At 36.6% G+C, this 18,016-nt stretch overlaps 1 protein-coding gene across 1 annotated transcript in view; it reads right to left on the bottom strand.

Annotated features, from left to right (window-relative positions):
* Nucleotides 1-18,016, bottom strand: part of DOCK4 (dedicator of cytokinesis 4) — a 931,895-nt gene that overhangs the window by 297,305 nt on the left and 616,574 nt on the right. The window contains exons 27-29 of the mRNA XM_058189675.1: nucleotides 8,393-8,487; nucleotides 6,222-6,297; nucleotides 2,483-2,583 (exon numbers count right to left, since the gene is read on the bottom strand). Coding sequence (XP_058045658.1) covers nucleotides 2,483-2,583; nucleotides 6,222-6,297; nucleotides 8,393-8,487 — 272 coding nt within the window. The remainder of the gene's footprint in view (nucleotides 1-2,482; nucleotides 2,584-6,221; nucleotides 6,298-8,392; nucleotides 8,488-18,016) is intronic.

Genomic DNA, 18,016 nt, shown 5'->3' with positions numbered 1-18,016 from the left:
GTCTTAGTACAGTTCTCAAAGCAAGAGACTTTTACACTAATGTATTAGAGGCTGGAAATCCTTTATTGTTTAAAGCTAAGATGAGAATAGGAGACGAGAAGGCAAAAGGGTGGGAGAAGGAAGTAGAACAAATACAAGGTAAAGAGGGGCTGCAATTGCTGAAGAAGATATAGTAGGAAAAATAGGCGAAGTAGAGGAACAAATGGGTTGGGTAACTACTAAAAAGGTACAAAGAGGAAATAAAAAATGGCACTACATCAAAAGAGTTTTCTCTTAGGGGAAAGGATAAATTATAATAGAAATTGAATATAATATAAGAAGAAAGATTAAGTTATATATGGTTTTTGTAAGGATAGTTATTGGATAATTGTTAAAAATTTATATGTATTTGTTTGAATTTATAATCTGAGGCTATTGGTTTATATATGGTTGAATTGTTAATAATTGTATTATTTGATTTTGGAGAGTCTTGATAAAAATAGAAAGAAATATTTTATTAGGGAATGTATGAAAAATGGTTATAAAATACCTGGTAATTTATAGTGATGGAAATAGGGGGAATAATTAAGATTAAATGTAAATGGTATTGTTTGAATTAATAATTTTAAGATTTGACATAAAGTGATGGAAGTATGGGGAAGAAACTGGATTAAAATTAAATGGTATCGTTTGAATTTATAAAAATTATTTAGGATAAAACTTGATTAAATAAGGTAATGAGAAAAACAGAATAAGGGATGGAGAATTAAGGATTGAAAAATGATATTATTTGTTAACAAGTGTGACAGAATTATAAACTTGATGAATCATAAAAGACATTATTTTGAAGAATAATAAGGACTAAATTGACTTTAAATCCAATATTAGTAGTTGGACTTTTATTACTGATATATTGGAAGATGTAGCACTGCTTATATTTGAAGATTGGACTAATTTTAATGGATTTAATGGATTTGAAGATTGGGCTTTAATGGATTTAAGAAAGAAAACAGAAACTTTAATTTATTCAAAGAATCTACAAGGAAGATATACACTGGAATGAAAAATTGGATCGACTACATTTAAGCCAAATTTTAGATTGAAGTATTAAATAGTTTAAGAGTGATTGTAAGAATTGTATTGTATTAATGTATTTGTTTATAAGGAAAAGGGGAGTTAAGGTTTTAAAGGGAGAGGAGAGATTATGGATTATGGTTTATTGGTGTAATTTAGTTTATGATTGATAGATGCAATAACCTGTATTCTGCTCTGGGAAGTCTTGGGGGGGTGGAGAGAAGAGTGGGGGGGAGGGGGAAAGGGAGAGGGAGAGGGAGGAGGGTGGGAGGGATGGGGGGGAATTAAGTGGTAAAAAATTTTGTAAAACTTTTTTAATTAAAAAAAAAGTGGTATCAGTTATAAACAATTTTTGTCTATAACCATAGGACTCATCGATGCAAACAAAGGAAAGATACATACATTGTCATTTCTAGTAAGTTGCCAGATCCCTATCGTGATACTGCCATTCCTGTGGGGAGGGGGCCTGAATACATTTATTAGCTTATTGCCCTCTTCCTGTTTCCTATACATTCTGTATTCCCCTAGTTTATAGCCTTACCTTGGCACCTATATGCCTTATTGCTTGATTTACCTTTGGGGACTGTAATAAGGGGGGAGGGCCATCTGTTTTGTCTCAGTCCTGAAGACTCCTGCAAGAAGCTCCTGGGAATCGCTTCTTATCTCTTTCTCAGGCCTGCTATTCTTGCAATATCTTCGCATCTGTGGATTGGCTCATTCAACATTGGAATGAGGGGCGGGGTTTCTAACTGCTTTAGCCTAACTGGATTACCTGGGGGAGAGACTGAAGATTCTGCTTTCCTTTGTCTTGCAATCACTTCCTTTCAATAAAAGTTTACTTTTGAAATGCTGCTGTTTCAAGAGATCATGCTTTCTTAAATGGTGAGGAGAGGCTGGAGCTTTTTTATTATTATTTCTTTTTGTCACAACAGTATACACAAACAATTGTCATAGATAAAACAACATATTTTGAAGAAAATATATACATATATGTAAAAAAAAATATGCATCAACTATATCAATTTGATATGATGGAACAATAGGACAGGAACGGTAGGCACTTTTGTGCTCTTATGCACGCCCCTTATACAAGTGCACTCCTCTTAGGGTTTGAATTGATATTTTCCTGCAAGTTATTTCCATTAATTTCAGTGAGCTTTAATCATTGAATCAAAGTACTGTAAACCAGATAAGATTTATTCAAGAGCACTGTGCATGTTGTCAGGTCATTAAAACATACTTAAGAAATCAAATGTACTTCAAACAATTCTGCCTTGAAAAACAAAATTCTGTCTCCCAGTAATAATCAACAGCAAATCTCACAGTTTTGACAATTTTCAATCTTAATAATATTTTGTACAGAAAAAAATAAATGCCACAGACACTGATTTTCTCTTATTTTTTAAAAAAACCCAACAATTATACTTACTTTTCTAGTACTTTTTTTTTCTTAGAAAGTGTGAACATTTCTAACTGTAGACACAACTGTTTTATAAATATGACAGCAAGGTAAAAATAAGAATCCCAAATCTGCAAATAGACAATAATTTGATCATTACATTTCTTTTAAAGACACTATTAGTGTAGCTCAGGGTTGTCAAACTCAAGGCCCGCAGGCCGGATTCGGCCGGCAAAGTCGTCGAATCTGGCCTGCAGGGATGTCCTAGAAAATGCAAGGAACCGGCCCACATCGCATCGGCTTGCCCCATCCCAGCAGGTGCATGGACGCATGCTCCACTCTTCCACCAACAGCTGAAGCTTGTCCGCCTCACCACGCCCGGCCTTCATCTTTACACCCAGCCCCTTGCCATTGTGCCCCAGTCTTGCCCCGCTTATCGCCCTGCCTTCACCTCTGCCTTCTCTCCCTCGCTTCTCCACTTCTGCACCTGGATTCTCACTCCTACCCTTTCGCCTCCCCATTCTCCCTCTCGCTTCTCCAATTCTGAGCCTGGATTCTCACTCCTATACCTTGTCCTCTGCATTCTCCTCTTCACTTCTCCACCTCTGCGCCTGGATTCTCACCTCCCCATTCTCCCCCTTGCTTCTTCACTTCTGCACCTGGATTCTCACTCCTACACCTTCGCCACCCCCATTCTCCCTCTTGCTTCTCCACTTTTGCGCCCAGATTCTCGCTCCTACACCTTCTCCTGTGCACCCGACCCTTGCTTCTTTGCCTTTGCCTCCGCTCATGGATCCATGCTTCTCAGACTTCTCCTCTGTACCCAGCCTCTTCATTCCTGGCCTCACGCTGCAGAAGCACTGGCAACAACTTTGCCCTTAAGGAAGAAGGTAAGTGGATACCCCTTGGAGAAGCTGGGTGGGGGTGAGCTGAGGAATCCCAGTGCTAGAAAGCTGGACTGGGTGCTTGCCCACCACTGCTCAGGCTCTGGAGTGGAGTTACAAAAGGGAAGGCCTTGCTCCAGGGTACAATGAGAGTGGCACAGGAGATACTGACCAGTGGCCCAAAACCCTTCATTGGCATACCATATGTGTTAAACCACTGACATTCAACACCTGATGGGCATCCTCTCCCATGAATCCCCATCCCCTTGCCCCCCAAAGCACAGCATGCTCCAAGGCTTTGTGGAAAATGTCTGGAAGTCAATGGAGGGGTGCTTTGGTCTCCCCCCAAAGGTCAGACCCACAATGAGGCCCTAGGGATCTACCAGCATTGCCTGCTAAAGCTAAACTTTGGATGGATATTTCAGGCATTTTGAAGTCTATTTCTGGGCTTCTTGGATGTTGGAGAGAAATGTTTGCTTTTGTCACATAATTATATTTATGCAATCCAATAATTTCTCCCAAATTTAATAAAGCATTAGTAAAGAATTGTAAATACATGTGTTTTAAAGAAGCATTATCCTTGTTACATCTCCAATGGATTACTGTTTTTGGTAATCCTTTTCTATATAAACATAACTGAGTCCAGTAAATTATAAATATTATTTTTGTTGTATGAATCATAATGCAAGAGCCATTGACTTTCTTGCAATAGAAATTGAAATACTTAGAAACAGTGTTTTTAAACTGGAAAGAAAAGGCTGGAGAACCTGGTATAAATACTCACAATTGAATCCCTATTCAATTGTGGTATCTAGGATGTGTGAACAGAATACCACTGCCTGTTTGACAGCATTACCCATTAATATATAAAGATCAGAAGCCATACTTCACTAAGGCACTTGGCCTGTGCAGAGTGCTGAATCTGCCTTAATGAAGGATTCCATCTAAAGATGAGTTGCTATCAAGCTGATCTACCTAGATTAGAAGTTGCCCTCTGTTGTGGTAGAAATAATTGCAAAGTTTCAAATAATCATTGTATTATTTCCAAAGCTAACAGGTTTTAGTGAGTCACTAAAACCTGTTAGCTTTGGAAATAATACAATTAGTGAGTCACTAATCTCTTGTACCCAGATAAGCCAGGAGCAGGATTCCCAAAATTTATATTTATAATTTTATTAGAAATTACACTAATACAGATAAAAGCATGAGGGAAGGCTGCCGCAACAAGCTAGCAGTTTGGGAAGGTGAGGAGCTTGTAGGGCACCAAATTGTCCACACATCAAGTTAGCCGGTATGACTTGCCGAGTCAGCCATGCCCAGTGAGTGGCATCAAGCTGGCCATGTCCACCCACCCAGCCATGCCCAGTGAGCAGTGTCAAGCTGGCCATGCCCATCCAGCCAGCCATGGCCAGTGAGCGGTGTCAAGCTGGCCATGCCCACCCAGTCAGCCACACCCACCCAGTCAGCCATGCCCTGATGTGGCCCTCCCTGAACTTGAGTTTGACACCCCTGGTGTAACTATGACACAGATATTTATCTTATATGCCTAAGTTCATTTATAAGTTAAAAGATGGAATCTAAACAGAATTCAAATACCTACCACAAAAAATTCAAATATTTATTTTGACTTATCTATAAGTTGGTTAAATATGATCAAGTGATGTCAGGCACAACCACCAGTCCCCGCACATGCAGAGTTCGTTCTATTTTTTTATGTTTTGCGTATAATCCTGAAATTTACCCCAATCAGACTGCCAACTCTTTTGAACTGTCAACTCCTAGATAAGGAGTTTATTATTATTTATTAGAAAAAAATCAAAATTGACACTGATATAATTGTTCTGTTCAAATATTTTGACTTATCTATAAATTGGTTAAATCTGATTCATCAAGTGAGTAAGTTAAGAACTGCTATCCCTTCGACCATGCAGTTCTTAACTTATTCAATTGTTGGGAAGCACCTAGCTTGGCAAGGAGGAGAGATCAAGTTTAGAGTTAGCTTGGAGTCACTGACTCCAATATTAACCAGTCATTTTTAAAACACACCAAGATTTGTTAGAATTTTATACCACCATTATTATTTTTTATAAATAACTCAAAGCAGTGAATATACTAATATACTCCTTCCTCCTATTTCCTACAGAAATCATCCCTGTTTGGTGTATTGGATCGAGAGAGATTGATTAGTCCAATATCACCCAGCAAGCTTCCATGTCTAAGACATGACTAGAATTCATAATGTCCTTGTTTCCAGGCCAGCACCTTTACCACTACAGAAAACTGGCTCTCTTATTATAAACATTAAATTATATTATTATAAAGATGTGTTGTGTTATATTGCATTGCACTGCATAAGACCATATTATAAAGATTATCTCTTATTATAAAAACAGAGTTTAGGACTAATATTATTCCCAGTTAAAAGGAAGTAGATGCTGTGAAGATGAATATTCATTAAAATCAATTGGGAGTTCCCAAGAGCTTGACATAAACTTTTATTACATAAATGTTTTAAAGTGGATAAATAATAAATTTTCCACAACCAGAATTTTCCAGATATCTATCTATTATATCCTGTGTCTGGAGACTTGATTTGAGTACAAGTTCAAATCAAAATTAATTCTAATTCATCACCACTCAAATATGAAATATTAAATGCAAAGCCCATTTTAATTAAATGTTACATACATGGAGATATTTTCTCATCTGTGGTGCAGAATAGCTGCCACTGCTGCCACATACACTGAGGTAAGATGATTAAACTGGAGAAACAATTTAAAAAAACATTTGACAGAAAGAGTTTTATAATTGGTTGTAAGCCACCTAGAGTTTAGTTTAAAATGGGAGGCTACACATAAAATAATGCAAACCAACTGCTAGCTTACCTTGTAATCAAAATTTTCATTTAAGAAGTTTTTGCGAAGGGCATCAGAAAGATATAACACTGTTGTAATAATAACACTATTAGAAAAACAAAAGATAGATTATATATTTAATTGTTCACATAGCAATATACATATTATTTTATATCTTTGTTCTTATTTTTTTATTAATACAAGAAACCATTTACAGAAAAATGATACACAAATGTAAATCTTTAAAATGGTCTGAAATAGCACTCTATAGCACTAAGTTTTCTAATACACACTTTGAACTTCACTCTGTGAACACTGAAATATTCTCAATACAGTAGTGGCCAAAATTGTGGAAACCTTTTGGGAAAAGTGTATTTTTGGCTAATAACACCACTATTTTTTGGAGTAGTACTATAAAATTATATATCAATGGAAAGATAATTTAATCAAGAATGTAATGCTTTTCAATCTTTGTTTGAGAGATAAAAGTGGCTTTTTTTGTGGAATTCTAGATTTTAGGCCAAATTCCTGCAGTCTGCGCTGAACAGTCCTTGCACAACTTCACATTGCATTGCGCCATTTCATCTTGTATACACCCAGATGGTTTTCTTCTGTCTTCTTTTAATTCTTCTATCATCACTTGCTGTTGTCCACTTTTTCCTGCCTTTACCAGTGTGGTCTTATAGTGACTGAGTCTCCTTATACCTCTTCAAAAACTTAGAAATGTCACCTTTGGTTAAGTTTCCACTAATTTTTTTTCTAATTTCTTTATAACTGTAGCCTTGTTCACTTAATAACACTATTTTACATTGCTTTCTGGGTGACCAGTCAACTCTTTGCACCATTACTTTAATTTTATTATGTTTTACAAGCTCACTAAATGAAAGAACACAACAAAACCCAACCAACTTGATAGCGATTACATAACACACTGACAAATGTCCTCCTCTCAGCTTCAATACATGACATCAATAACTGAATCCTACTCTAATCTGATTGGCTCATTGCCAAAACAAGATGACACCTGATTGGCTCGCTAAACACTCATGCTCATTGGCTACACTCAGAAGAAGGAAAATTACCTGTTATCAACCTAGGAAAGTTGTGCTTCCTTTTTCTAGTTATTTGGCTATAACATTTCATAGAATACAGATAATTGAACAAACGTTGTTGCCTTACATTCTTGATTAAATTATCTTTCCATTGATATATAATTTTATGGTACTCCAAAAAAAGAGGTGTTATTAGCCATCAAGCCTCAAAAATACACTTTTCCCAAAAGTTTTGGCCACTACTGTATATTTTTTAAACTCACAAAATGTATTATGGAGAATGGAATAGAATTAATTAATTACATTAGTGTATTGCTAGGTTTGTTTGTCCCAACTTTTTTTTCTTTTTTGGCATAAAATTTAAATTTAAAGACTTAACCTCTCTCTAATGCAGAACCATCCCTTTTGTTCAAAATCACTGACTGCTGTTAATATCATCGGGGCTTTTGTATAATTGAATTAATGGCTTAAATACCTAGGCAATCTCAGGCAAATCTATTTTTTGTTTACCCAAATATTAACCCTGTCTCGCTTCCTGAACTTAACTATTCTGCAGATATACTACATCCATGTTGGCAAACCTATGGCACGCATGCCAGAAGCAGCACGCGAAACATCCCGTGCCAAATGCACGGCCTCGCCAGCTTCCGTCGTGTTCCTGTGCTCAACGCGTGCTGGTCAGCTGGCCATTGCACACGTGGTGCCAGTGGACCCTGGAGGTGTGGCAGTCCATCGCGCATGCGCGAGTTGGTGGCTCATGCACACGCGATGGACTGCTGCACTTCCGGGGTCGCCAGCACCCCTCGTGCGATGGCCAGCTGACCGGCGCACGTTTGAGCACAATTTAATGCACGCCTTTGTTATTCACTAGAGGATGGGAAATATTTAAAGTTTAACTGAAATAAAATAGGCATCTCATTGATAATCTCATTAACTACCAATCATAAACATCATAGATGATAGAAAGACAGACAGACAATAAAATAGTTATATTCAAATAAGATAATAAGGTTAAAAAAAGCTGGGAAGTTCCTTGGCTTGCATTATAAGGAAATGAAATTTGTTGGCATTTTATAAACAGTAATAAGCACACAATCTCAATATAGATAGACCCATATTATGATTATATTTGTATTTAAGAAATCTTACTTGTTAGCAACTAAACGCATCACTGTCCAATCTTTTGGAAACATTTCTGGCCGTATTAATATTCGAAAGACAGAAAATATCTGTAACAAGAAATCCTAAGAAAAACAAAAAGCCTAAATTATTTCTTATCATAAGAAAAATTTACTTTCTTTAGCAAATACATTAGAAAAATTTCAAATCAAGAGAAAATTATATTCTAAAGTGAAAAAAGACAATTCTTTTTGCCACTCCAAAAAAAATGTCAAATAATATTATAGTAATTTAGATGGATTACATGCTTATAATTAGATGGATAATGGAGAAAAAGAAACAAACTTTGATTCAAAGATCTATTTTAAAAGATGTTTAAATTCATGATAACAGATAGATTGGTCTCAAGTACTACTACCATTTAGCTTTTTTCACAAATGGTAAGTATAAATGGTTTTAATGAGGATAATTTTTATTGGATTTCCTTGCCTACTAGGATTCTCATCAAATTACACCACTATGAAATTCTGCATTATAGATTCAGATGAGAATAAGCTGTATCTGATGTCATTTGAGTAATCATCAACTCCACTTAAGCAGTTTGCACTTTAAGTAGTATGCTCATTCAAATCCAGAATTCACATTATCTGTTTTTTCCCTAAATACAGTACTGAAAATTGTTTCAGAACTGAAGAAGCTTCTTGGATGAGAAGCAAAACGTCTTCAAGCAAAAACAAGGAAAGTTTAGTTGCCTTGTCAATTCATATGAATGCTTCAGCATTAAGATAAGACAATTTTTCAAGGAAAAATTCCCTTTCTTTCTATAAGCTACATGATTACTACTTTTCCTATGGTATTTGTCGATTTTTTTTAAAATGTGGATTTTTAAAAATATTGGTAAAAAGAAATTGATGAATGCAAAAAATGATATTGGATTCTAAATCCCATGAAAGTTTGGTAATCAATCATCTAGCAATATTAATTCCACTTTGTAAAATAAGAGCAAGAATGCTTTACTTTAAATGTTTTTTTGAAAAAAAGAAAATAAATTGTACCATAGTACTGAGTACTATTTACTCTTCAGATTGTCTTTATTTGGTTTCCATTAAGCATTTCTTTTTTTAAAAAAAATACTTTTATTCAACACTTACATCTTGAAAATCTTTGTTACATTTTTACAGCTTTCCAATACTGGCATCTTTAGTAATATCCATTTTATCTTTTGACCAACTATATACATATACATTTTGTTTGTTACTTATTTATTCATATAATCACTATGTTATATACATACCTACTACACTTTAAATATTGCATTGCACTATAATATATTCTCTTATATTATACATCATACATTAATTTTAGATTTATTTTCCAGCCAATTATACCATCTGTTCCATGTTTCATAGTAAATCGTTTCCTCTCTATCTTTAAGTTCCATCGTTAACTCTGATTCTGCACACTCTAGCACATTTTTTATAATCATCATGTTTGATGGAGCATGTTATTTCCAATTTTGGGCAAATGAAATTCTGGCGGCCGTAATTATGTGGAGTATGAGATATTGAATTTCTTTACTCATTTTTTCTTTTATAATCCCTAAAAGAAATAGTTCAGGTTTCATATCAACTTTTTCCCCTGTCATTTCCTTTAACCATTTTTTAATTTTTAATCAATAGTCCCTTGCTTTGGGACACGTCCACCATATGTGATAGTATGTCCCTTGGTGGTTACATTTCCAACAATGCGGTGGGTTGTTTAGAAACATCTTGGCCAATCTCGCTGGAGGTAGATGCCACCTAGAATAGAATAGAATGGAATGGAATAGGAATTGAATTGAATTGAATTGAATTTTTTATTGGCCAAGTGTGATTGGACACACAAGGAATTTGTCTTGGTGCATATACTCTCAGTGTACGTAAAAAAAAAGATATTTATTTATTTATTTATTTTATTGTTTTGATATATATACCGCCCTTCTCCCGAAGGACTCAGGGTGGTTTACAGCCGAATAAAACAAGAATATAAAGATTAAGAATATTATTAAAAAACTTATTCAATATGGCTAACAGCTAAAATTCAATAAAACTAAACACTTAAATTAAGCTCTTATTAAAAACCTCATTAAAACTATTAGGCCAGTCCTGCGCGACGGAACAAGAATGTCTTCAGCTCGCATCTAAAGGTCCTAATATCTTCATCAAGGTACAACATTTACAACACTAATGCTGGTCATAGGGTACAAATTTAACACTTAATGATACAACACTTAATGATAATCATAGGGTACAAATAAGCAATCAGGAACAATCAATATCAATATAAATCATAAGGATTACCAGCAACAAAGTTACAATCATACAGTCATGAGTAGGAAGAGATGGGTGATGGGAACGATGACAAGATTAATAGTAGTGCAGATTTCGTAAATAATTTGACACTGTTGAGGGAATTATTTGTTTAGCAGATGGCCTTCGGGGAAAAACTGTTCTTGTGTCTAGTTGTTCTGCAGTGCTCTATAGCATCATTTTGAGGGTAGGAGTTGAAACAGTTTATGTCCAGGATGTGAGGGCTCTGTAAATATTTTCACGGCCCTCTTCTTGATTCGTGCAATATATGGGTCCTCAATGGAAGGCAGGTTGGTAGCAATTATTTTTTCTGCAGTTCTAATTATCCTCTGAAGTCTGTATCTGTCTTGTTGGGTTGCAGAACCAAACCAGACAGTTATAGAGGTGCAAATGACAGACTCAATAATTCGTCTGTAGAACTGGGCAGTTTGAGCTTTCTGAGTTGGCGCAGAAAGAACATTCTCTGTTGTCTTTTTTTGATGATGTTTTTGATGTTAGCTGTCCATTTTAGATCTTGCGATATGGTAGAACCTAGAAATTTGAAGGTTTCTACTGTTGATACTGTGTTGTCTAGTATTGTGAGAGGTGGAAGTATGGAAGGGTTTCTCCTAAAGTCTACCACCATTTCTACAGTTTTGAGTGTGTTCAGTTCCAGATTGTTTTGGTTGCACCACAAGGCTAGTCATTTGACCTCTTGTCTATATCCAGATTCATCATTGTCTCGAATGAGACTGATCACTGTTTTGTCATCTGTGAACTTCAGTAGTTTAACAGATGGATTGTTGGAGATGCAGTCATTGGTATACAGAGAGAAGTGGGGAGAGCACACATCCTTGGGGGGCCCCTGTGCTAATTGTACAGGTATCTGATGTGATCCTGCTTAGCTTCACCTGCTGCTTCCTGTTTGTTAGGAAGCTTGTGATCCACTTACAAGTGTGTTCAGGTACATGTTACTGGTTTAGCTTAGTTAGAAGAGTGGAATGATGCTACTGAATGCTGAACTAAAGTCTACAATGAGGACCCTTGCATAAGTCTTTGGAAATTCAAGATGTTGTAGGATGTAGTGCAGAGCCATATTAACAGCATCATCTGTTGATCTATTTGTTTGATATGCAAATTGCAAAGGGTCTAACACCAGATCCGTGATGGTTTTCAAGTAGGAAAGCACTAGCCTTTCAAAGGTTTTCATGACTACAGATGTTAAAGCAACTGGTCTGTAGTCATTCAGTTCCTTGATGGTGGGCTTCTTTGGCACTGTGATGATGGTAGAGTGTTTGAAGCAAGAAGGAACATAGCACATCTCTAGTGATTTATTGACGATCTGGGTGAAGATGGGGGCCAATTGGTCAGCACAGACTTTTAAACAAGAAGAAGTTAACTTGTCTGGGCCTGGAGCTTTTCCTGGCATTTATCTGTGGAATTGGTCCTGTGATCACTAGGGGTTGTGAACCCAATGGGATGGGGTCAGTTGTAACAGGTTTGGCTGTTGTTGGTGTGTTTGAGATGGGGGTTGTGGAGATAGGTGGCTGTGGTTTCCTTTCAAACCTGCAGTAAAACACATTCAGGTCATCTGCCAGTTGTTGATTTCCTTCAGTCTGGGAAGGAGGTTTGCCACAGCCGGTGATATTTTTAAGAGTTTTCCACGTTTGCTGGTTCATTTGCTGAAAACTGATTTTTTAGCTTTTCAGAGTAGCTTCTTTTTGCTGCTCTGATCTCCCTTGTTAGTACAATTCTGGCCTGATTGTACAGCATTTTATCACCTTTTCTATAGACTTCCTCTTTGGAATGACGTAGCTGCTTAAGTTTAGGTGTGAACCAAGGTTTGTTGTTACTGTATATTTGCAAGTTCCTTGTCGGTACACATAGGTCTTCACAGAAGCTGACATATGATGTTACAGTATCTGTGAGTTCATCCAGGTCTGCAGAGGTATCTTCAAAAATATTCCAATCAGTGCAGTCAAAGCAGGCCTGTAGCTTTAATTTTGCCTCCTCAGTCCAGGTCTTCACTGATTTAATTGTTGGTTTTGTGATTTTAAGTCTTTGCCTGTAAGCAGGTACAAGGTGAATCATGCAATGATCAGAGTGTCCTACAGCTGCTCATGGTAAAGACCGATAAGTATCTTTTAGTGTTGTGTAGCAATGGTCTAAAGTATTCTTGCCTCTAGTGGGACAATTGACATGCTGAAAGTATTTTCCTTAAATTTGCCTTGTTTAGATCTCCCAAAATAATGGCCAGTGAATCGGGGTATTTGGCTTCAGCCTCCATGATTTGGTCAGCTAGAGTTCGTAATGCCTTGTTTACACAAGCTTGTGATGGGACATAAACAGCAAATGAGGAAAATTCACGAGGGGAATACTATGGTTTGCCGTTGATAATTAAAGTCTCTAAATTGTTGTCACAGAATTTGTAAATTACAGATAAATCCTAACACCAGCTGCTGTTAATATATAGGCATAAGCCTCCTCCCTTCTTTTTACCAGATGTTTCTGTAATTCTGTCTGATTGTTCAATCTGAAACCCTAGAATACGCAGGCTGCTATCTTCAATTGATTCATTTAACCAGGTTTCAGAGAAGCATAGGACTGCTAAATTGTGAAAATCAGAATTGTATTTGTTTTAGAGGAGTATTTCATCCATCTTATTTGCAAGTGAACATATATTTGTTAGGAAATTGAAGGCAGAGGAGTTTTATTTCTTCTATTTCTTAATCTGTTTAAAATCCCAGCCCGTTTATCTCTCCTTTGCCGCTTCCATTGTTTGGTTTTTTTGGTAATCCATGGGTCCAGGGGAATTGCCTCTTCCTGTGTTAGAATCTCCTCAAAGGCGTAGCCAGCGTCGTGGGTGAGACAGTTGCAAACCCCAATGTCTCTGGGGTTTGCACTGATATCCCCCCGCCCAGGGGTCCGTCCGAACTTTAGATTGGACCATAGCTGCCTCGAAGGGGCAGCAAAGAGTGGGGGAGCCGCTGGAGTGAATGGGGAGATGGCAAACTCCCCATAGCTCCAGATCTTTACCCTCGACCCAGCGGAATGCAGCGCCAGAGTCCATCATGGCAGCTGCACCAAAGCCGCGGTGGCTACAAGAGTGGGCAGGAGGAAAAAGCGTCAAGAAACAAATTGTTGAAGTCGGGTGAGTGATGATCTCACAAAGAAAAAATAAGAATTTAAAATAGGCACAAGCCTTGGGAAGAACTTGTAGTTTGGCAGCTAATTGAATAACAAGTGAAAGTGAAAGTCAATTTGGAAAATACACATTTGGGAAGTGAAAGAGAGAAGATAGGGCTTGGTATGGAAGCAGAGCCCCATTTAAATAAAGAAAAGGAAAATAATTTTTTTCCAGCTAAACAATGGTTTGGAGATTCTTGGAAGTTTTAACGGATTATATTGGAAACTAAAGAAATAGGAGAAAAAAGTAAAAGAAGCTATTGAACTGTTTTTTATGCGAATATCTCAAATCCCTCTGTTTTAAATTTATGGAATATTAAAGATATCAATAGGACATTATTGCAATGCTCTCTATATGGGGCTCCCCTTGAAGAGCACCCGGAGGCTCCAACAGGTACAGAATGCGGCCGCGCGGGGGATTGAGGGAGCACTGCATAGCTCCCATGTAACACCTCTCCTGTGCAGGCTGCACTGGTTGCTGGTGGTCTTCCGGGTGCGCTTCAAGGTGTTGGTCATCACCTTTAAAGCACTCCATGGCATGGGACTGGGATATCTACGGGACCGCCTGCTGCCGCCAGTTACCTCCCATCATCCGGTGCATCCAGTGAGCTCCCACAGGAAGGGCCTCCTTAGGGTGCCGTCGGCCAACCAATGTCTGCTGACATTGGGGAAGAGCATTCTCTGTGGGGGCCCCGGCCTTGTGGAACGAGCTGCCGGTGGGACTCAGTCTTCTCCCTGATCTTCGGACCTTTAAGCGTGAGCTCAAGACCTTCTTTTTTCACCAAGCGGGGCTGGCCTGATTGATTTTAAATATCGTGGGGTTTTTAGTGGGCTTTTAACAGGGGTTTTTTATCTTTCTGTAATTTTTATTTAACTATTTTTAACATACAGCATTTAAATTAGATTTTTAAATTTGGTGCTGTATTTTAAAATTTTTCTGGTTTATTGTTGTTTTATCTGCTGTACACTGCCCTGAGTCTTCGGAGAAGGGCGGTATAAAAATGTAAATAATAAATAAATAAATAAATAAATAAATAAATAAATAAATAAATAAGATCTGGAAGATAAATAAATACAACTAAGGGAAAATCTTGGAAAATTGACCTCCACGTACCAAAGCATTTGAGAACAAAGGAACTTTGTCACCAAAATGGCTACTTATTATTTGTGAGCAGTAACTGTTTCAAAAGGAGACATCTAGAGGCAGAGGAAGACAACTAGAGGATTGGTGTTGCTGGGAATACACAACAGCTTTAGAAGAGAGTTTCAGAGGGCGTGTCTTTGAACTATAGAAATTGAATTCCCTATTTAAACAAGAACCCAGAGGCAAAGAAAGTATGTAAGAATGGAATAGCAGACTATTCCCCTTGGAGAAAGTGATGTGGGTGTGGGCACACGATATTTTTTTGAAAGGAACTTATGGCTGCCTTTACAATTAGAGGCAGAGGAAGATAGCAAGAGTCAAATAGCTTTCTTGTGAGTATTCCCATGAGGATTGATGTCGTTGGGACCACACAACAGTTTTAGAAGAGATTTCTAGATGGTGTGTCTTTGGATTATTGATTTAAGTGAATAATTCCTTACTTAAGAAGAACTCAGAGGCAAAGACAGGAAGTAAGAATGGAATAGTGGACTATAAGGAGAAGGCGCTGCTGATGTAGACACACGACATTTTTTTGAAAGGAACTAATAGCTGCTTTTAGAGTTATGTTAAGAAATTTATTTTAGAAAATATTAATATCTATATTAATATATTTTAAAATATATTAAAATATGAGTGACAACTATGATAAAAATAATTGAGGTTTTGGGAAATGGAGGGAAAAATACTAGAATAAATTGGGATAAGAGGAAAATGAGTACCGTATATACTCGAATATAAGCCGATCCGAGTATAAGCCGAGGTCCCCAATTTTACCCCAAAAAACTGGGGTAAACTGGGGACTCGAGTATAAGCCGAGTGAAATGAGGCAGCTACCGGTCGGGAAACCCTCCTCCCTCAGCCGAGAAGGCTGGCGGCTCCCCGCCCGCCTCTCACTGCACCGCAGGGCTTCCCAGCTAATGCAAAAGCCCGCCAAGTTTGCGCCATCCGGTATAATGTGAAAAAGAAGAAGAAAAAACTGAGTAGGATATACTCGAGTATAAGCCGAGGGGACGTTTTTCAGCACAAAAAACGTGCTGAAAAACTCGGCTTATACTCGAGTATATACGGTATTATTATACTGAGGAAAAATTTTCTTTTTTTTTTTTTTTTTTTTACAAATAAGTAAGGTAATGAAAGGATTTGATAAAACTTCTAAGGAAACAGTTAATATTTTGGGGGACTAACTGGGGAAAATAATTAGTGACTACCCTTGCAAATGTTAAATTTTTTGTTTGATATTAAAATTGATTAGATGGAAAACTTTAAATATATGTTATTGATTAAGAGGCAGAGGAAGACGAAGGGAAGAACGAAGTTGTCTATGTGATCACTGGGCAGTTTTAAGAAAGAGATTTTAGATAGGATGACCTCTGATTAGTAACATAGATATAAAGTTGAGAGTGGTGAAATTTTAAAACGTAAATAGAATTTATTAATGATGTTGAAGGGAATTAAACACGGGGACTAGGCTTCATTTAAATATTTTCCTGAATGGGTTGAATTTGATTTATTTCCATAATCAGATTGTGTGCAAATAAATAATTGAATTTAAAGAAGAAGAAGGAAAATACATTGTATTAGACTATAACTTAGGTGAAACTTGATATGTTTACAGATGTACCTGACCAATAATTTGTTCACAATGATTCCTTTTTATTATGCTTGTAAAAAAAAAAATTTGGCAAAAAAAAAATTGGCAAAAAAAAGAAAGAATCTCTTCCACGTTTGTAAAGATGGGGGGGGGGGGTTGAGATCACAGAAAGCTGCTCCTTAAAGAAATGTTGCTTAATTTTTAGCACATGGTCTGTGAGTAGGAAATCCATAGTGAGTCACAGAGAATAATTAGAAATAAAGAAACCATTAGAGAGCATTTCACCAAGGCAGCTTTCGTCGGCGCCATCTTTATAATTTGTTCCCCATATTTTTTCCCAATACTCTTAATTCTATATTGTATCCAAAAATTTTTGCCCAAATTATCACTGTTTCCTTCATCGTTTCCTCCTCCATTTTAAATTTGAGGACACAATTATATGTTTTGCTAATTATTTTCTCATCGGTCCCTGTTAATATTTTATCCATTTCTTGTTCATTTTGGAATCCATATAATTCTAAATCTTATATATATATATATATATTGTTTGGATCTGTAAATAAGGCCACCAATCTATTTTAATTCCTTCTTCTAATAATTTTTGTTTAGATTTCAAATTTCCTTGTCTATCTAACAACTCTTTATAGGTTATCATTTTGTTTAAGTCAATTAAATTGGGGTAGACCAAGGCTTCCATCATTGATACCCATCTTGGAACTTTTGTGTAAAAGTTTCTTTTAATCTTCATCCAAGTTTCTAGCAGTACTTCCCTCACCTGATGTCTTTGGAAGTATTTATGGGCTTTGTTTTTTCCCTCCCAAATAAAGGAATGCCAACCACTCTGTAAATCATGTCCCTCAATCATTAGTATTCTTCTATTTTTAAATTTATCCATTCTTTAAGCCATGATATTACTGCCACCTGATGGTAAAGTTCCCAATCTGAAAAGCCAAACCACCCTTATTTGTAAGAGTTTTAGTTTAATTCTGGGCTTTTTCCCTAGCTATATAAATTTACTAATAATTTTATTCAATTTGTCAAAAAAGTTTCCCCCCAATTTTATAGGTACCGTTTGAAATATATATAAAATTTTTAGTAGGATGTTCATCTTTATAGTAGCAATTCTTCCAATCAATGGTATTTGTAATTTTGCCCAACTCTCTAAATCTTTTTGAATTTGTTGCAGTAATTTTAAATAATTGTCTTCCTTTATTGAGGACATTCTTGCCATTAGCCAAATGCCCAGGTACTTTACTTTTTTCACAACTTGAATTCCTAATTTCTCCTCTAATTTCTTACTTTGGCCTTGCGTAAGGTTTTTGGTGATTATCTTTGTTTTGTTTTTATTTATTTTCAAGCCAGCAACTATACCAAATTTCTCTATTTCCTGTAATAGCAATTCTCCT

Source organism: Ahaetulla prasina, chromosome 7, assembly GCF_028640845.1.
Source record: "Ahaetulla prasina isolate Xishuangbanna chromosome 7, ASM2864084v1, whole genome shotgun sequence".
Taxonomy (NCBI): Eukaryota; Metazoa; Chordata; class Lepidosauria; order Squamata; family Colubridae; genus Ahaetulla; species Ahaetulla prasina.
This window is presented reverse-complemented; position numbering and strand designations above follow the sequence as displayed.